This window comes from Saimiri boliviensis, chromosome 12, assembly GCF_048565385.1.
Source record: "Saimiri boliviensis isolate mSaiBol1 chromosome 12, mSaiBol1.pri, whole genome shotgun sequence".
NCBI classification, from domain to species: domain Eukaryota; kingdom Metazoa; phylum Chordata; class Mammalia; order Primates; family Cebidae; genus Saimiri; species Saimiri boliviensis.
The window spans coordinates 78164749-78181949 of record NC_133460.1 but is presented as its reverse complement, the minus strand read 5'-3'; the positions used below and the strand labels follow the sequence as shown (position 1 = coordinate 78181949).

The 17201-nt window shown below is 45.1% G+C and overlaps 1 protein-coding gene across 2 annotated transcripts in view; it reads left to right on the top strand.

Annotated features, from left to right (window-relative positions):
- MYOF (myoferlin) overlaps positions 1–17201 on the top strand; it is a 185007-nt gene that overhangs the window by 131945 nt on the left and 35861 nt on the right. For both annotated transcript variants that reach the window (XM_074382594.1, XM_039465156.2), the window contains 8 exons: positions 984–1061; positions 3305–3486; positions 3580–3738; positions 3856–3954; positions 5161–5322; positions 8411–8576; positions 12991–13067; positions 16733–16744. In XM_074382594.1, the coding sequence (XP_074238695.1) occupies positions 984–1061; positions 3305–3486; positions 3580–3738; positions 3856–3954; positions 5161–5322; positions 8411–8576; positions 12991–13067; positions 16733–16744 (935 nt within the window). The remainder of the gene's footprint in view (positions 1–983; positions 1062–3304; positions 3487–3579; positions 3739–3855; positions 3955–5160; positions 5323–8410; positions 8577–12990; positions 13068–16732; positions 16745–17201) is intronic.

The window sequence follows — 17201 nt, the reverse complement described above, 5'->3', positions numbered from 1 at the left end:
AGACAGAGAGAGTGTCAGAGACAGAGAGAGACAGAGTGTCAGAGAGAGAGCGAGAGAGCGAGAGAGAGAGACAGAGTGTCAGACAGAGACAGAGTGTCAGAATGTCAGAGGAAGAGAGACAAAGAATATAATAAGGAGTATGAAGATTTTGAAATGTCACAGAAACTTTTAGAAGATAACTGTTTCCCAGATCTGGTGCTGAAGTAGTATAGAAAGCCCTATTCCTGTAACTGCTGGAGACCCAGTTTCATTTTAAAGTCTGTGATGACAAGCAGCACCCTATGTTCAGATAGTTTATAACAGAGGTAATGTTTTCCTGATTGACACACTTTTCACTGAGCTCTCTGTAGTATTATTTAAAAAGAATTCACATGTAAAAGGCCGGGCGCGGTGGCTCAAGTCTGTAATCCCAGCACTTTGGGAGGCCGAGGCGGGTGGATCACGAGGTCAAGAGATCGAGACCATCCTGGTCAACATGGTGAAACCCCGTCTCTACTAAAAAAAAATACAAAAAATTAGCTGGGCATGGCGGCGCATGCCTGTAATCCCAGCTACTCAGGGGCTGAGGCAGGAGAATTGCCTGAACCCAGGAGGCAGAGGCTGCGGTGAGCCGAGATCGTGCCATTGCACTCCAGCCTGGGTAGTAAGAGCGAAACTCCATCTCAAAACAAAAACAAAAACAAAAGAATTCATATGTATATTTTAAGACCAAGTCTCACTCTGTCGCCCAGGCTGGAGTGCAGTGGCATGATCTCAGCTTATTGAACCACTTTGGGAGGACGCATCATCACTATTCTATGTGCTCTTTACTGTGGGGATCTATAACAGATTCAGGTGGCCCATTTATCAGAAACATGTATGTTTTTTTTTTCAAATATTCCAGTAAAATAGCAGTTTACGGTGTTAAATTTCTTTTTTGTTTTTGTTTTTTTGTTATGTTTTTTGTTACATTTCTTGTAAGTAATCGTCATTTTGTTTTTTAGGAGTCTACATCTACCATCTGCGCTGCTATGTCTATCAAGCCAGAAACCTCCTGGCTTTGGACAAGGATAGCTTTTCAGGTAAAGGGAAAGAATCTTCTTGCTACACATGATTATATAGCATGCTATTCACTTCTGTGTGTCAAGTGAATGCCTTGTCCTTTCTAACACAAACCCTTTTCATGTGGAGATTGTCGTTGCATGCTGAAAGCTAACTTGCTCAATCGTTAGATAAATCATCACTGAATCCTTCAGGCACCATTGCTGGGTGCTAGTGATACATAGAAGATCCTTTGGTACTAATAGATATTAATTGATTAAGTAATAAGCACCGAGAAAGTGAGTTCTCATCTCTATTTATATTCATGGCTGTGTTTTCCTCCCTAGACCCTTGGGTTGATTGGGAAATTAAGATCCTTTAAGTGTTTCTGTAGGCTCTTTCAAGGTATCAAAAAGATGACAAGTTTGCCCGTCTGCCTACCGCACCAGGCTTTGAGCAGTTTAGAGTTCATTTTAACCTCCTCCTCTGCCTGCTCCCCAGATACGCGATACCGTGAGGCTCTGTCATCTCTTGCACTGACACCCCAGCTGCTTTTGTGGCTTTGGACTGGTTCTGAGAGGAAGGCTATTGGCAAGGGAGGGGGGAGGAGGGGAGAACATGCCTGCCTGGGGATTTGAGTCCTTGCTGCTGAACCATGGATAGTTCAGGCTATCTGGGGAGCATTCCACTTTAGGACTTAACGCCCAGCAGAGCTTCCCTGGGCTTTCTGTGGAAACAACTCTTAACCCCATTTCCCTTTTGCCCTGAACTGCACTTTTTTATTCCAACCGGGAAACGTGTTAAAGCATTTGCCCGACTCTCATGTGCTCACATCAGTTTTGAAGCATGTTTCAAGCACTAATATTTACCAATATTTGTGAGTGGTTTCCTTTTCATACAAATTTGACCAGATTCAAGATTATCCCTGCAATATACGTACATCTCCAATGTGGTCTTTGAAGACATTTTCAAATGTTTTCCACCAGGGGGCACTCTATCACTGAGTCAAAAAAAATATTTCCAAAATTCCTGACTAAAGCTTCTTAAAACTTTAAGCACATTCCTTGCAGTTTGAGATAGAAGAATTATCATCAGGGCAAAAGCAAAGGGTTTATATGATTACTCCACTTCTAGAAACCAAACACTTTTAGTTTATACAAGAGCTTCAGACTAGATACTGTGTTATTTTTCAGATACGTCAGCCCCCAGGCAACTGCAAAAAGGTTTGATGAAATTATTTTGCATGGAGGAGAACATAGATTGTTTCTCCATACACAACATTGCTTTCTCTCCATTCTTTATTTTATTTTTCTTGTTTATTTTTGAGAAGGAGTTTTGCTCTTGTTGCCCAGGCAGTGCAATTGTGCGATCTTGGCTCACCGCAACCTCCACCTCCCAAGTTCAATCAATTCTCCTGCCTCAGCCTCCCAAGTAGCTGGGATTACAGGCATGCACCACCACACCCTGCTAATTTTGTATTTTTAGTAGAGATGGAGTTTCACCATGTTGGTCTAGCTGGTCTCGAATTCCTGACCTCAGGTAATCCACCTACCTTGGCCTCCCAGAGTGCTGGGATTGCAGGCGTGAGCCACCACGCCCAGCGGCTTTCTCCATTCTTAAATATAGTGAGTCAACATTTTCTGCTGTCACAGATTGTAAACTATGAGCATCTGAGCTTTTCCTGTTCCTCTTGTACTCTTGAGACCTGGCACTCAATAAATACTTGCTGAATGAATGGATTACCATCAACATTAGAAACAACTATAATAAAAACTAGCATTTGTCAGATACTCCCTATAGGACAGGCTCTATCCTAAGTAGCTAACATTCCTTATGTCATTTCATCCTCAACACTGTGAGGCAGATATTACTTTCATGCATGCAGGAGGGAACCAAGGTTTAGGAAGATTCTTTTTCCCTCAAAGTTATGCAGCAGGGGTGAAGGGTGGGCGTTGAACCTGGGTTGTATCTGACTGCAGAGCCTTCCCTCAACCACGGCTGCAGTGCTCTTGCAGAGAAAAACAGTGGGCCCAATTACTCTTGGTGAGGACATACTCCAAAGAGATACCTCTCAGTACACGTCGGGGTCTCGCTTCAGGTGTCTCTGCTGCAGTACCAGAACCTCCCACGGGGAACTCTCTGCTCCCCAGAAACCCTCTCTCCAGGAGGATGGTGGGAGCCCACGGTCATTATATCCAGAGGGAAAGGATGTGGTTGCAGTGAGTGGTCCTAGGGAGTTAGATTCTAGCCATGGCCCCATTGTTATTCTCGCTTTCTGCTTTAGATCCATATGCTCATGTCTCTTTCCTCCATCGGAGCAAAACCACTGAGATCATCCGTTCAACCCTGAATCCCACATGGGACCAAACAATTATATTCGATGAAGTTGAAATCTATGGGGAACCTCAAACAATTCTACAGAATCCACCCAAAGTGATCATGGAACTTTTTGATAGTGACCAAGTGGTAGGTCATTTAGAATTTCTAAGATAACTTGGGGATGATGGAAATTTGAAGGGATCATTGTTGGGGAATTTAAGGATTCCTTTGTTTCCCTAGGGCAAAGATGAATTTTTAGGACGAAGCATTTTCTCTCCTCTGGTGAAACTGAACTCAGAAATGGACATTGCACCCAAACTTCTCTGGCACCCAGTAATGAATGGAGACAAAGCCTGTGGAGATGTTCTTGTCACCGCAGAACTCATTCTGAGGGACAGGGTACATTGCTGTGTTCTTCCTCATATATTCTGTCAGCTGCTTACAATGTGTGTTAATTCTAGGCACTGTTTGCTTGAACTAAAGGGAGGTATTGACATATCCATGTTTGTTTCACAGGACGGCTCCAACCTTCCCATTCTTCCCCCTCAAAGGGCACCAAATCTGTACATGGTCCCCCAGGGGATCAGGCCTGTGGTCCAGCTCACTGCCATTGAGGTATGCTGTCCCCCACGTGTTACTCATTAAATCAAACAGCTGTGACTGCAGAACAGGAATCTTTGTATAAAAAATAGAATCCTGCTACGTATTTTCTTGCTATGTCCAACTTCCGTTACAACTTTGTCCAAAAACTGCAGATATTCATGGGAGTAGAGGCTTGTTGAAGCAACGAGGAGAGGTCAATTCTAGTGTTCCTGAGAGCATCGAAACTCCTCATTTACTGGGAGCCAGCAGGTTTCTGGGTTTTTCAGATCAGCTGGAGAACTGGGAGAGGGAAGATGGACCAGAAGGGAATGACTTTATATGCCCAGAGATAGGGACTTGGCAGGGAGGCAGAGATGGAAGTTGTATGGGAGCCATGGGCAATGTTGACATGTCAGCTACAGGCTGATGGTCCCAACCAGGTGGCTTGAGAGACAGTGTTTGGCCTACTCCCAAGACTTCCCTCTGTCCAGTCAAGCAGCTGTTAACACTCCAAGATTTCCCTTCTCTGGCTGTCTTGCTAAGAGTTCTCAAAGGCTGAGGCCATCACTTTGAAATGCCTGCATGTCAGACACCTTGTTAAGTTGACTGGTGGGCTGGGCATGGTGGCTCATGCCTGTAATTCCAGCACTTTGGGAGGCCAAGGCAGGCTGATCACTTGAAGTCAGGGGTTTGAGACCAGCCTGGCTAGCATGGTAAAACCCTGTCTCTACTAAAAATACAAAAATTAGCCAGGCGCGGTGGCACGTGCCTGTAATCCCAGCTACTTGGGCGGCTGAGACACGAGAATTGCTTGAACTTGGGGGTAGAAGTTGCAGTGAGCCTAGTTTGTGCTGCCCCTGCACTCCAGCCTGGACAACAGAGACTCTGTCTCAAAAAAAAAAACAAACAAGTTTACAGGCGATTATCAGAATAACCCTATGATAGATAATAAGATCAGTCTTGTTTGTAGATGAGACATAGAGAGGTTAGTTAGTTACCCTGTCAGCGTTGACAAAGCTGTTAGACGGCACAGCCGGGATTTGATTCCTTCACTCCTGACTGCACTGCTTCTTCAGGGGCTCAGGCAGGAGGAAGAAAGGGGCAAAACCACTTTCTTTGCGTGACCTACAAGCTTACTAGGATAATGTTCAAATTCGTCTTAAAGACTTTGCCAGTAATTTTGAATGTGATTTTTAAAGTGCTGGGTTACCTTTCCCTCTCTTTAATTTGTTTTCTTAGATTCTAGCCTGGGGCTTAAGAAATATGAAAAACTTCCAGATGGCTTCTATCACATCCCCCAGTCTTGTCGTGGAGTGTGGAGGAGAAAGGGTAGAATCGGTGGTCATCAAAAATCTTAAGAAGACACCCAACTTTCCAAGTTCTGTTCTCTTCATGAAAGTGGTACAGTATTGATTCTCTGTAATCACCCATGTGCATTGAAATATGAACGTACATGCCACAGACACACGCACAGGCACGTGCACACACGCAGTTTATTTCCAAAATCTGACAAATAGACACACCTTATATTCTATAAAATAAAATAAAAGCTGAATAAAAGCTGCCTTATATTCAGCTTGCCAACGACTTTTTCCCCTGAAATTCTCACACTGTAGTGATGATTTCTTAAAGCATCAAAACAACTCCAGTGGCACAGAAATATCTGAGCAATACTTACTTATTTCTCCAGTAAACTTTCCATCTATTCAGGTATCTATTACAGGCTCTTGGTCAACCCTATGAGGGCAGAATATTAACCCCCAGTTATGCGTGGACCAGATATACCCCCTACAGATGTGCATGGATCAGAATCTTCCGGATGAGGACGGGCTGTATGGGGAAGGGGCTGCTGTGAGGGGAGGTATATGGGGTGATGGGGCCATGCCCCTGGTAGCCCCTAACTGTACCCCACCTCCAGGTGCCCCTGGGATGGCACCTTCTGTGCTCCATCGAGGCTACCCTCTGAATGGTAAAGATGTGAGTTCCCAGCCCTCCATCACAGACCCTATAATACCTGGGGCGAGAAGAGGTCACCTAGTCTTTTCGTTCTTAAAGCAGTTCATTTCTTTCCTTTTTTAAAAAAATTTTTGGCCGGGCACGGTGGCTCAAGCCTGTAATCCCAGCACTTTGGGAGGCCGAGGCGGGTGGATCACGAGGTCAAGAGATCGAGACCATCCTGGTCAACATGGTGAAACCCCGTCTCTACTAAAAATACAAAAAAATTAGCTGGGCATGGTGGCGCGTGCCTGTAATCCCAGCTACTCAGGAGGCTGAGGCAGGAGAATCGCCTGAACCCAGGAGGCGGAGGTTGCGGTGAGCCGAGATCGTGCCATTGCACTCCAGCCTGGGTAACAAGAGTGAAACTCCGTCTCAAAAAAAAAAAAAAAAATTTTTAATTTTAATTTTTTGAGACGGAGTTTCACTCTTGTTGCCCAGGCTGGAGTGCAGTGGTGTGATCTTGGCTCACTGCAACCTCCGCCTCCTGGGTTCAAGTGATTTTCCTGTCTCAGCCTCCCGAGTAGCTGGGATTACAGGGATGCGCCACCATACCCGTCTTTACTAAAATACAAAGTTAGCTGGGGTATTTTTTGCACTGAAACAAAAAAATACCCCAGTTTATTTTGTATTTTTAGTAGAGACCAGGTTTCTCCATGCTGGCCAGGCTGGCCTCGAACGCCCGACCTCAGGTAATCCACCTGCCTCAGCCTCCCAAAGTGCTGGGATTATAGGCATGAGCCACCATGCCCAGCCTAAAGCAGTTAATTTCTTAACTTTTACCAAACAAAAACAAAACAAAACAAAAACCCTTCCGTTTTTACTCTATTGTATAAATAGGTGAAATAAAGACAGTTCATTACCTTGAAGTGTTGGAAGACCTAGAAGTTTCCCATTCCTTGCCCCACCCCAGTCATTTTCCTGACCTTGATGTCTCCAATACAGTGCTCTTGAATTCCAGGGTCACATGCTTCAGTCTCTTATTTTACAGAGGAGAAATCTTTGGCCTAAAGAGGGGAAATGGTTTACCCAGTGTCGTAGTGTTAGGCCACACCATCTATACCGCAGTGACTGTGTCCTAACTACAGTGACAGCTGCCATGCAGTGCTAGATGCATTCTTACTTGGTACACCTGGTCTTTAATCCTGCGGGGTAAACATCTTCACCCCTCTTATACCCGCTTTGGGGAAAACCAAGAGATAACTAATGTACACAAGGAGACATCGCTAGCAAGTGGCCAGCGTTTGCACAGAGGTCCCTCCAGCCCCAAAGCCCATGCTCTCCTGCCTGTCATGCAACAGATGGCGAGCCACTGGGATGCTCCCAGCCGGAGTCCCAAAGTGGTTGACCCCGGGCCACTCCACCTGTCCTTGTTCACTCCCCACACCTCCCTCCCCTTCCAAGTTCTAGTCTAGAATCTAGCCTTGGTCAGCAGAGATGAGAAAAACCACTCAGATAATCCCAGCTTCTATTCCTGTGTCAGGCCAGAGACAGAAATTCACCTGAACCACATACCAAGTGGGGCCCTAGGTCAGCCCATGATTCCCCAATCAGACATTGTCACCGAAGCCACCAAATTCCATGAGAGGGAGCCGGGGGAGTCCAGGAAAAAGCAGCAATCCATTTTTGCACTGAATTTCCAGGGCAAAAAGACTCTTAGCCACAGTTATTTATCTTAGAGGTTCAGTTTTGTCTTGACCATTTCTAAAGTCTGCTCAGAACTTGGCTAGTGGGCCGGGCGCGGTGGCTCACGCCTGTAATCCCAGCACTTTGGGAGGCCGAGGCGGGTGGATCACGAGGTCAAGAGATCGAGACCATCCAGGTCAACATGGTGAAACCCCGTCTCTACTAAAAATACAAAAAATTAGCTGGGCATGGTGGCGCGTGCCTATAATCCCAGCTACTCAGGAGGCTGAGGCAGGAGAATTGCCTGAACCCAGGAGGCGGAGGTTGCGGTGAGCCGAGACCGCACCATTGCACTCCAGCCTGGGTAACAAGAGCGAAACTCTGTCTCAAAAAAAAAAAAAAAGAACTTGGCTAGTAGATGACCAAAGCTCTGGGCTTGTTAGCCTTGCGCATGTCCCCTCCCAGGAGGCAGAGCAGAGCAAAGAGTACAGGGCAGTGACAAACAGTACAAGTCGGTAATTCCACACTTACAGGACACAGCATGGGCCGGGTACTATTCTAAGTACTCGTCACATATAGTAATTCAACAATTCTACTATTACTCATGAAATAATGGGGGGCATGGAAGGGTTAGTCCGGCAGTTGATGGTGGCAGCACCAGGATTTGGCCCCAGGCAGTCTGGCTGACAGCCCTTGCTCTTAAGCATTGAGCTCCTTGCCCAGCCCATAAGTAACTGAATGATTTATTGTGAGTCCTCTGGGCTGTGTGGCAAAGAGAATCTGGACTGGTCCACTGGGGAAATTTTTCTCAAAGCTGCCCTTGTCTGGTCTTGTAAAGAGAAATGACACCTACCTTTGTGATCCCCAGTTCTTGCCGAAGGAGGAATTATACATGCCCCCCCTGGTGATCAAGGTCATCGACCACAGACAGTTTGGGCGGAAGCCTGTCGTCGGCCAGTGCACCATCGACCGCCTGGACCGCTTTCGCTGCGACCCTTATGCAGGGAAAGAGGATATTGTCCCACAGCTCAAAGGTAACATGCAAGTCTGTGCGTCAGTCTGGGGGCTTTTCATGCATGGCTCTGATTTAATCTTTACAAACCCTCTCAAGGTAAGTCCTGGATTCGTTGTCTACCTACATTTTACAGATGAGCCAACAGTGTGAGTTGGAGTGGGTGACGTCACTTTCCCAAGGTTATATTGTTAGTAAGTGGCAGGGCTGGGCTGGAATCTTGGCCTCGTTTTAGGGGTGGGTGGAATGCTCGAGGGGTTCCTCTCTGAAGTCCTGCTCCTGGGTGAACGTAAGGCTTCTTTTGAGGAAATGTTAAGTGCCTCATGAATGTTCCCTATTTACCTTTTATCATGCAGGTAGCAGAGCAGGGAGAGCTGTTCCCACATCAGTGATGAGGATGAAGTCATTTCTTCCACCTTTCACTGAATGGTTAGGAAGTGCTCGTTGACTGCTATGTGCTGTTCTAGATATCTGGGGACAGTGGGGACCAAGACAGCCATGTTCCCCTCATACAAGGCAAGAGTCCAGCAGGGAAGGCAAACAAGAAAATGTGCAGTTGCAGTCCAGTGTGATAAATATCTTGATGGGGAAAACAGCAAGCTCCCTGACCCCATGAACATTGAGAGAGGAGATTTTATTTCAAATTGCTTTCCGTCTGTGGTCCTACCTCATTAGCACATATAATTAATATGTAAATGATAGAGCAGGGCATAATGCTTACTTTAGATTTCCATAATAAATAATAGCTAGTGACACAGCATTGTGCAATTACCCGTTCAATAGTTACCTGCTTTTAGCTCCCCATGTGCTAGGGACTGTTAGGGGCTGGGGGCTACCTCACATCAGTGTAAGAGATCCCAGGCCTGTGGCCTCAGAAATTAGACACTGTGGGAGGGCTGGAACACCCTCATTCAGCTGATCCTTGGTGGCTTCAAGACTAAAGCAGATGTCTTCTATTTAAGCAGCTCTGTCACTAACGGGTTCTATTAAAGCTTTCATAAGGGTTAGTATTGACTTTACAGAGCCTCTGAAACTCATCTGCTAGGTAGGTCTGACTGAGCATCCTGGATCCCTGAGTCAAAGAGAAAAAAACATCCATAGTCACCTTTAAGCAAAACTCTGCATGTGCTTATCAAGAAATGTCCCATGTAAAACATTTTATGCTGAACTGATGGTGCCTAAAAGAGCAGCCTTTTTTTTTTTTTTTTTTTTTTTTTTTTTTGAGACGGAGTTTCGCTCTTGTTACCCAGGCTGGAGTGCAATGGCGCGATCTCGGCTCACCGCAACCTCCGCCTCCTGGGTTCAGGCAATTCTCCTGCCTCAGCCTCCCGAGTAGCTGGGATTACAGGCACGCGCCACCATGCCCAGCTAATTTTTGTATTTTTCGTAGAGACGGGGTTTCACCTTGTTGACCAGGATGGTCTCGATCTCTTGACCTCGTGATCCACCCGCCTCGGCCTCCCAAAGTGCTGGGATTACAGGCTTGAGCCACCGCGTCCGGCCAAGAGCAGCCTTTTTGATAACAACAAATTATTGAAATTGTAGGAATTGTTTCATTTGAGGTTACTAAACGGAGAGAAACCACTTTCCTGGTATTTTTTTCTTACTGCTTTCATGAAAGTTTGTTGATCCAAATACATGAAAGCATTCGGAGGGTACAAATGCTACACGCTTCCTCTGGCCCCAGAATCCCTTACTGTGGACCTGTTTGTGTCTATTGCTCAGGGGCGGGCTGGGCCCAAAGCAGATGAGGCCTGGCTAGTGGTCTATGTAATCAACGTAGAGTGTGGTCGAGGCTTCCGGGAGCCCCAGATAAGGAAAATCTGGTTCTTTCATAAAACAAATGATAGATTAAGAGTTGAGGAGGGCGCTTGGATGGCCTCATGTTGGAAGCGCAGGGAATAACTTTCTCCTCCTGTCCCTGGGACATTGTTTCCATGAGGTAAAGCAGAGAACTGATCCTAGAGGAAAGAACTTGCATTCAGTTGTGTTCCTGTGTCCCTGCTCATCTGGCTGTCTTGTTCTGTACTGTTGTGATTGTCACTATCTGCAGGGGAGCTTATCTTGGAAGTATAGAGACTGCTTCCAAGGCCTAGAGGTGCCACATGGATCTAAAACTACCTCACATAGTGACTGATGTATCACACTCAGGAAATGTCAGTCTCACCTCCTCCTCAGTATCCCCCCACTGGTTCCTCCAGGCTCTGTGTGGGGTTAAAACACAAGCTTTGGAGTCAGCCAAACCTAGGTTACTTACTCCCCATTACCACTCATTCTTTCACCTGAAGCAAGTGTCTTGCTTGCTCTTAGCTTCAGTTTGTTTTAAAATCTTTAAAATGGGGATAATGGCACATATTCTACAGGATTATTGAGATATTAAATGAGATTATGTAAGTAAAGTGTTTAGCTCAATGCCCAGCACATGGTATGTACCAAAAAAGGTTTCTAGGCTGGGTGCAGTGGCTCACGCTTATAATCCCAGCACTTTGGGAGGGCAACGTGGGCAGATCACGAGGTCAGGAGTTCAAGACCAGCCTGGCCCCTATGGTGAAACTCCGTCTCTACTAAAAATACAAAAATTAGCTGGATGTGGTGACACACGCCTGTAGTCCCAGCTACTTAGGAAGCTGAGGCAGGGAACTCATTTGAACCCAGGAGGCGGAGGTTGCAGTGAGCCGAGATTGCACCACTGCATTCCAGAGTGAGACTTCACCTCAAAAAAAAAAAAAAAGGTTTCTAGCCTCTCCTTCGTTATATCTTATAAATCTGTTGCCAGGGTGAGTTAAACAGAAAGTTCTGTTGGCTTGGCAGGGTTTCTCGTGTCTGGGTTGTGGCCTCCTGTTAAATGTCTTCCTGTCTGATGCCTCTTCAATAAATGGGAGATGTACCTCTCATCCTCCCACCCCTACCCCAGGGTGAGGCTTTGGTACCCCCTTTAGCTGAATCAAATGTAGTAAGCCCAGGGGCTACTCCTCACTGCATGCTCTAACCCCCGAATCCCGAGTCACGGATATTTTGGGAATTGTACATAAAGTCAGGGCACATGTCTTCTCCCTTTGCAGACACTGTTGAGAACAAGGGCTGAATAAGCCACTGCAACCTCAGACCTGAAATATGCAATAATCCACCCTGCTTTTCTTTTCCTTTCCTTTCCCTTCTTTTTTTTTAAAGTTATACTTTAAGTTCTGAGATACACGTGCAAAACGTGCAGGTTACACAGGTATACACGTGCCATGGTGGTTTGCTGCACCCATCAACCCATCATCTACATTAGGTATTTCTCCTAATGCTATCCCTCCCCTAGCCCCTACCTCTCCTTTTTCTTCTTTGTCTCATTTTTTCTCTTCCTTATTTTCTCTGTTTTAAGAACAAATTTCAAGAAAAGAAGCCTCCTTTAGCTGTAGGCTGTCTGTATGTTCTCACTTACAGCAGGAGCTAAGCTATGGGAACAGAAAGGCACACAGAGTGGTGTAACGGACATTGGAGACTCCGAAGTTAGAAGTGGGGGAGGGATAAAAGACTACATATCAGGCACAATGTACACTACTCAGGTGACAGGTGCACTAAAATCTCAAAATTCACCGCTGTATAATTCATCCATGTAACCAAAAACCTCTTGTACCCCAAATGCTATTGAAGTTAAAAAAAAGTCAGTTCCCCGTCACTACTCCTGCACCCTCCAAAGACATGTATTGACACAGCTCTTTCCCTCCCTCCCTCCCTCTCCCTCCCCGTCTCTTTCTCTGTTTTCTTTCCCTCCCTCCCTCCCTCCTTCCTTCTTTCCTTCCTTTCCTTCCTTCCTTCTTTTCTCTTTTCTCCTTCCTTCCTTCTTTCCTTCCTTCCTTCCTTTCTTCCTTTCCTTCCTTCCTTCCTTCCTTCCTTTCTTCTCAGAGTCTCACTTTGTCCCTCATGTGATCTTCTCTTGCTGCAACTTCCATCTCCCAGATTCAACTGATTCTCCTGCCTCAGCCTCCTGAGTAGCTGGGATTACAGGTACCCACCACCATGCCTGGCTAATTTTGTATTTTTAGTAGAGATGGGGTTTCACCTCATTAGCCAGTGTGGTCTCGATCTCTTGACCTCATGATCCACCCACCTCAGCCTCCCAAAGTGCTGGAATTACAGGTGTGAGCCATTGTGCCCAGCCAACACAATTCTTTTTTGAGCACTTTCTACATAGGCACTGGACTAAATGTCTAAAACAAAACAGTGATGGACCCTATAATCCCCTAGAAAATGTCTAAAACTGTATTATATTTGGGGTAAGTGATGGATTATTGGGTTATTTTCTACATTCAAGAGTTGCCCTCTCTATTTCCTCATCCCGGAATAAACTCTACCATCCACCCTATGGCTGTTAAACTTGAACTTGGAGTAGAATATTCACCACTGTATTTCTCTAAGTATCTTAGATTAAGAAATGATTTGTCTTGCAGCCTCCCTTCTGTCTGCCCCACCATGCCGGGACGTCGTTATTGAAATTGAAGACACCAAACCATTACTGGCTTCTAAGGTAGGCGTTAGAGCTGATCATCGGTTGCCATCAGTTTTATCTTCCATATATCTAAGCGTTTGGCGAATTCAGTCAAACAACCATTTGTTGTGATTATAATCATCCATCAGTCAATCCATTTATTGAGGACTGAGTACAGGCAAGAGCCTAAATTTTGCGCTCATCAACAGTTATGATGACATTTTGTAGACTAGTAGTCTTCAACCCTCGCTAATAAGCCACCCAGAATACTTAAAATAATACCCATACCCAGGCCTCACTTCCCAAGAGGGAGAGGGACCTAGGCATCAGTATGTTTTTAAATCTCCTCGAATGATTTTAATGTGTGGGCAGGTCTGAGAACCATGGGTGTAGACACTCTGAAAGATCTTTTGCGAGAAAGTGAAGTCTCAGAAGCAAATTTATAGCATTGCAGTCTTCAGATCAGAGATAGATAGAACATGCCAGATTCTTCCCCTACATAAAGCAGAAGTGTCATAAATTTCTAATGACCCTGTTGGTCAGTGTATGGGACACCCAGGTTTTTATATTTACTGTGGTTTCGAAGTGAAGAAATTGGTGGAAATACTCAAGGCCCTATTTTAAAACTAAGTATTCCAGCCAATTCTACATGAAGGAAAGGGGGAAAAGTCTCAGCCCAGAAAAAAAGGAAACACCAAATATCTCCCTGTTTCTCCTGGCATTTATGATGAATATTCACAGCATGTTTTAATGTGCAAACTAGCCCAAAAATGCACAAGATTGTACTTTAATATGTTATGCCCATAAACAGTGCCTTAAAAAATCTACTTCCTTCTCACTGCATTAAACTCACTAACAACTGGACCATATTAAATCCAGTCTCCACAGCCAGCACCGTGCAGCAGCGTGTTTGATTTGACTCTCTGGGAGACCTACAGTCACAAACGACAGTGTCAAATTTCCCATCCCATATGCCAGAACTTCTCTGATCACTTTGTAAACCACCCTAAATATCCCTAGTAGGATAGCAGTGCCCTTGGCAGAAGTTAATATACTTAAGAGCTTTTCTGTAGATTTTTATAACTACTCTAGAAAAGGACAGTTGAAGGTCTCACTGCATAATCTGCCTCCAGCTTGGCCATCTCTCATCATTAGTCCATTCTTATTACATGACTTCGGTGTACTCCGTAGCCCAAAGTACAACTGAGGAACAGAAGTGGAAGGCTGAGAAGAGCAGATCATGAGGTCAGGAGATCAAGACCATCCTGGCTAACACAGTGAAACCCCATCTCTACTAAAAATACAAAAAATAAGCCAGGTGTGGTGGCATGTGCCTGTAGTCCCAGCTACTCGGGAGGCTCACTGGAGAATCACTTGAACCTAGGAGGTGGAGGTCGCAGTGAGCCTCCCACGTGCCGAGAAAAACAGGAGATATTTGGTGTTTTCTTTTTTCTGGGCTGAGACTTTCCCCCCTTTCCTTCGTGTAGAGGTGGCTGGAATACTTAGTTTTAAAAAGGGGGCTTGAGTATTTCAACCGATTTCTTCACTTCAAAACTACAGTGAATAGAAAAACCTGGGTGTCTCATACACTGACAAACAGGGTCATTCAAGGAGAATCACTTGAACCCAGGAGGTGGAGGTTGCAGTGAGCTGAGATTGCACCACTGTACTCCAGCCTGGGTAACAGAGTAAGACTCCATCTTAAAAAAAAAAAAAAAAAAAAAAAGGAAGGAAGGAAAAGGAAGGCTGGTTGAAATCTCCAAAGATCTGAGTCCACCAGTTCATCAAAGTAGACATTACACATCTGTACAAAGTCAAATGAACAAAGTCGCGCTTTGAAAGAGCTAATGACAGGCTTGCTGATGTCCTGTATTACATGTGTATGTAATGTACATGTAATGGACATGTATTACCACTTCCTCAATTCAGGCTTTGTGTCTGGGTAAATGGAGGGAATGGCTCAAAAATAACTGTGCTATTGCTGGGGGCTGGCGGCTGTGTCTTTGAGTGACAATGTCACGCTCCGGAAACTGATGGCATTACTCTGTGATGTCCATGGGAATTCTCAACAAATGGGCTGAGCGCTATCACAAGAAAAGTAAGAAATAAGTCTTCGGGGCAAATAGGTCAAATGCTAGCCAGATAACGTGGACATGCGTACATGGCCATCTCAACAATTACCTTCCAATTCCAGTGCTTAAGCAGTTTGTCAACAGCACTCAGCAAAATGGCTTCTCCGGCGACAGTGCATGTATGTATGATAACCAGGTGCATGAGGCTGCCTGGGACTGTGGGACCTCAGCCTAAAGACTCGAATCCTTCTTACAACTCTTTCTATTAGATTTTGGAGTGAAAACTGATCTTTAAACAAATGTGATTGTTTTACACCTAAATGAAGAATCTTCTGTGCCATTTAATGATTCGATTCCCATTGCGAGTTTATTATTAGATATCACAAAGCAAGTCACATCAGTTGTTTCCATTACCTTTCCACATGAACTGATGATCGTCTAGGCATGAATAAATTCTCCCATACTAATGCTCAATCTTAAAATCAGCAGCTTGTCTTAAATAATGCCTTTTAAATCATGAACGGTTCTTTTCCTTGAAATGGTTTGAATTGTGAACAAATGGCTTCTAAAAATCTGATTTCAGGAACCACTGAGAATATAAGAGTACCTTGGGAATAAAATCACTCCCTTCAAAGATCTCAATTCAGCTGTGATAATTTAACCTTTAATCTTGCTTTGGTATGAATCTAATAGAAAGAATTGATACATCTGTCTGTCCCTCTGCCTCTCTTGGCAATACCCTTGTGCTGAACAAAAATCAATCTGGAAAATACCAAGGGGCACCTACAGAAGGCCGTCTCACATGGCAGCCAGAGGAAGAGCCCTTTAGGAATGAACATAAAGTTAGGAGCTCAGAAAGGGGTCTAGGTAGCATGTCTTCAAGCTGCTCCTGCGAATGAGCTTGGCTAATGCCCCAGCAGATACCAGGACCACACTCAAGCCTCCCTTCCCAGTTCTTCATTCTCTCACCTCCTGGATGGGCCCTGGAGATCCGGGTGGGTTCTCCATGAAAAAAATTACGTGAAAGGATTTGGCCACTGGGAAAACTTGACATCCTCATATTAGAGCAGTTTGGATGGATGAGTCTTCATTTGGTGCTGTAACATAGGCATGGTGGCAGGGATACCCACATGATAACATTTCAGTCAAACATATCTTGTGACAGGATCGTTTTCTGTGGGGAGGAGAATTGACCAAGTTTGGGAATATATTTTAGAAACTAAATGGGATGAAAGGTGTGGGGCAGGAGGGTGAGCAGCTCTACCACCCTGCCCGTGTGAGCTCTGTGCTAGCTGACTGGGAAATGTCTAACTCCATCGAAAACTTGAGATGGTGGTGGAGTTGTGGGGGTTGAGGGGGTGCAGAGAAGGTGCTACTTCCTAGGCTTTCATGGTCATACTGTGTGTAACCTTTTGCATATTTTCAGAAAAGAAACCAGTAAGATGTATTCAGTTGTGGGCTCATCTTAGAATAATTTAAATAACCCATCAAAATGTTGATAATGTAAGGCATGCATGAAAAATAATTCTTCCTTCTTTCTTTCTTTTTAAACCTCATGTTCCTGGGGTCTCCATATCTGTGTGACCTGTTACATGGTTTGCCCTCTTCCTGACCCAACATGTGGACGAGCAGCTGACAGAGAAGGTAACTATGGCATACATTTTGCTACATTTAAGATTTGTATATTTTCTGCCCAGAATTTTTATTTTATTTTATTTTATTTATTTTTGAGATGGAGTCTCACTCTGTTGCCCAGGCTGGAGTGCCATGGCGTGATCTTGGCTCACTGCAACCTCTGCCTCCTGGGTTCAAGCGATGCTCCTGTCTCAGCTTCCCAAGTAGCTGGGATTACAGGTGCACGCCACCATGCCCAGCTAATTTTTTGTATTTTTAGTAGAGACAGAGTTTCACCAGGCTGGTCTGAAACTCCTGAGCTCAGGCAATCCCCCTGCCTTGGCCTCCCAAAGTACTAGGATGACAGGTGTGAGCCACCGCGCCTGGCTCTGCCCAGGATTTTTGTGGGAAAAGTTTTTTCTAAATCTAGGGGGTCTGGGCCCGGTGGCCCTCTCCTATAATCCCAGCACTTTTGGAGGCTGAAGCG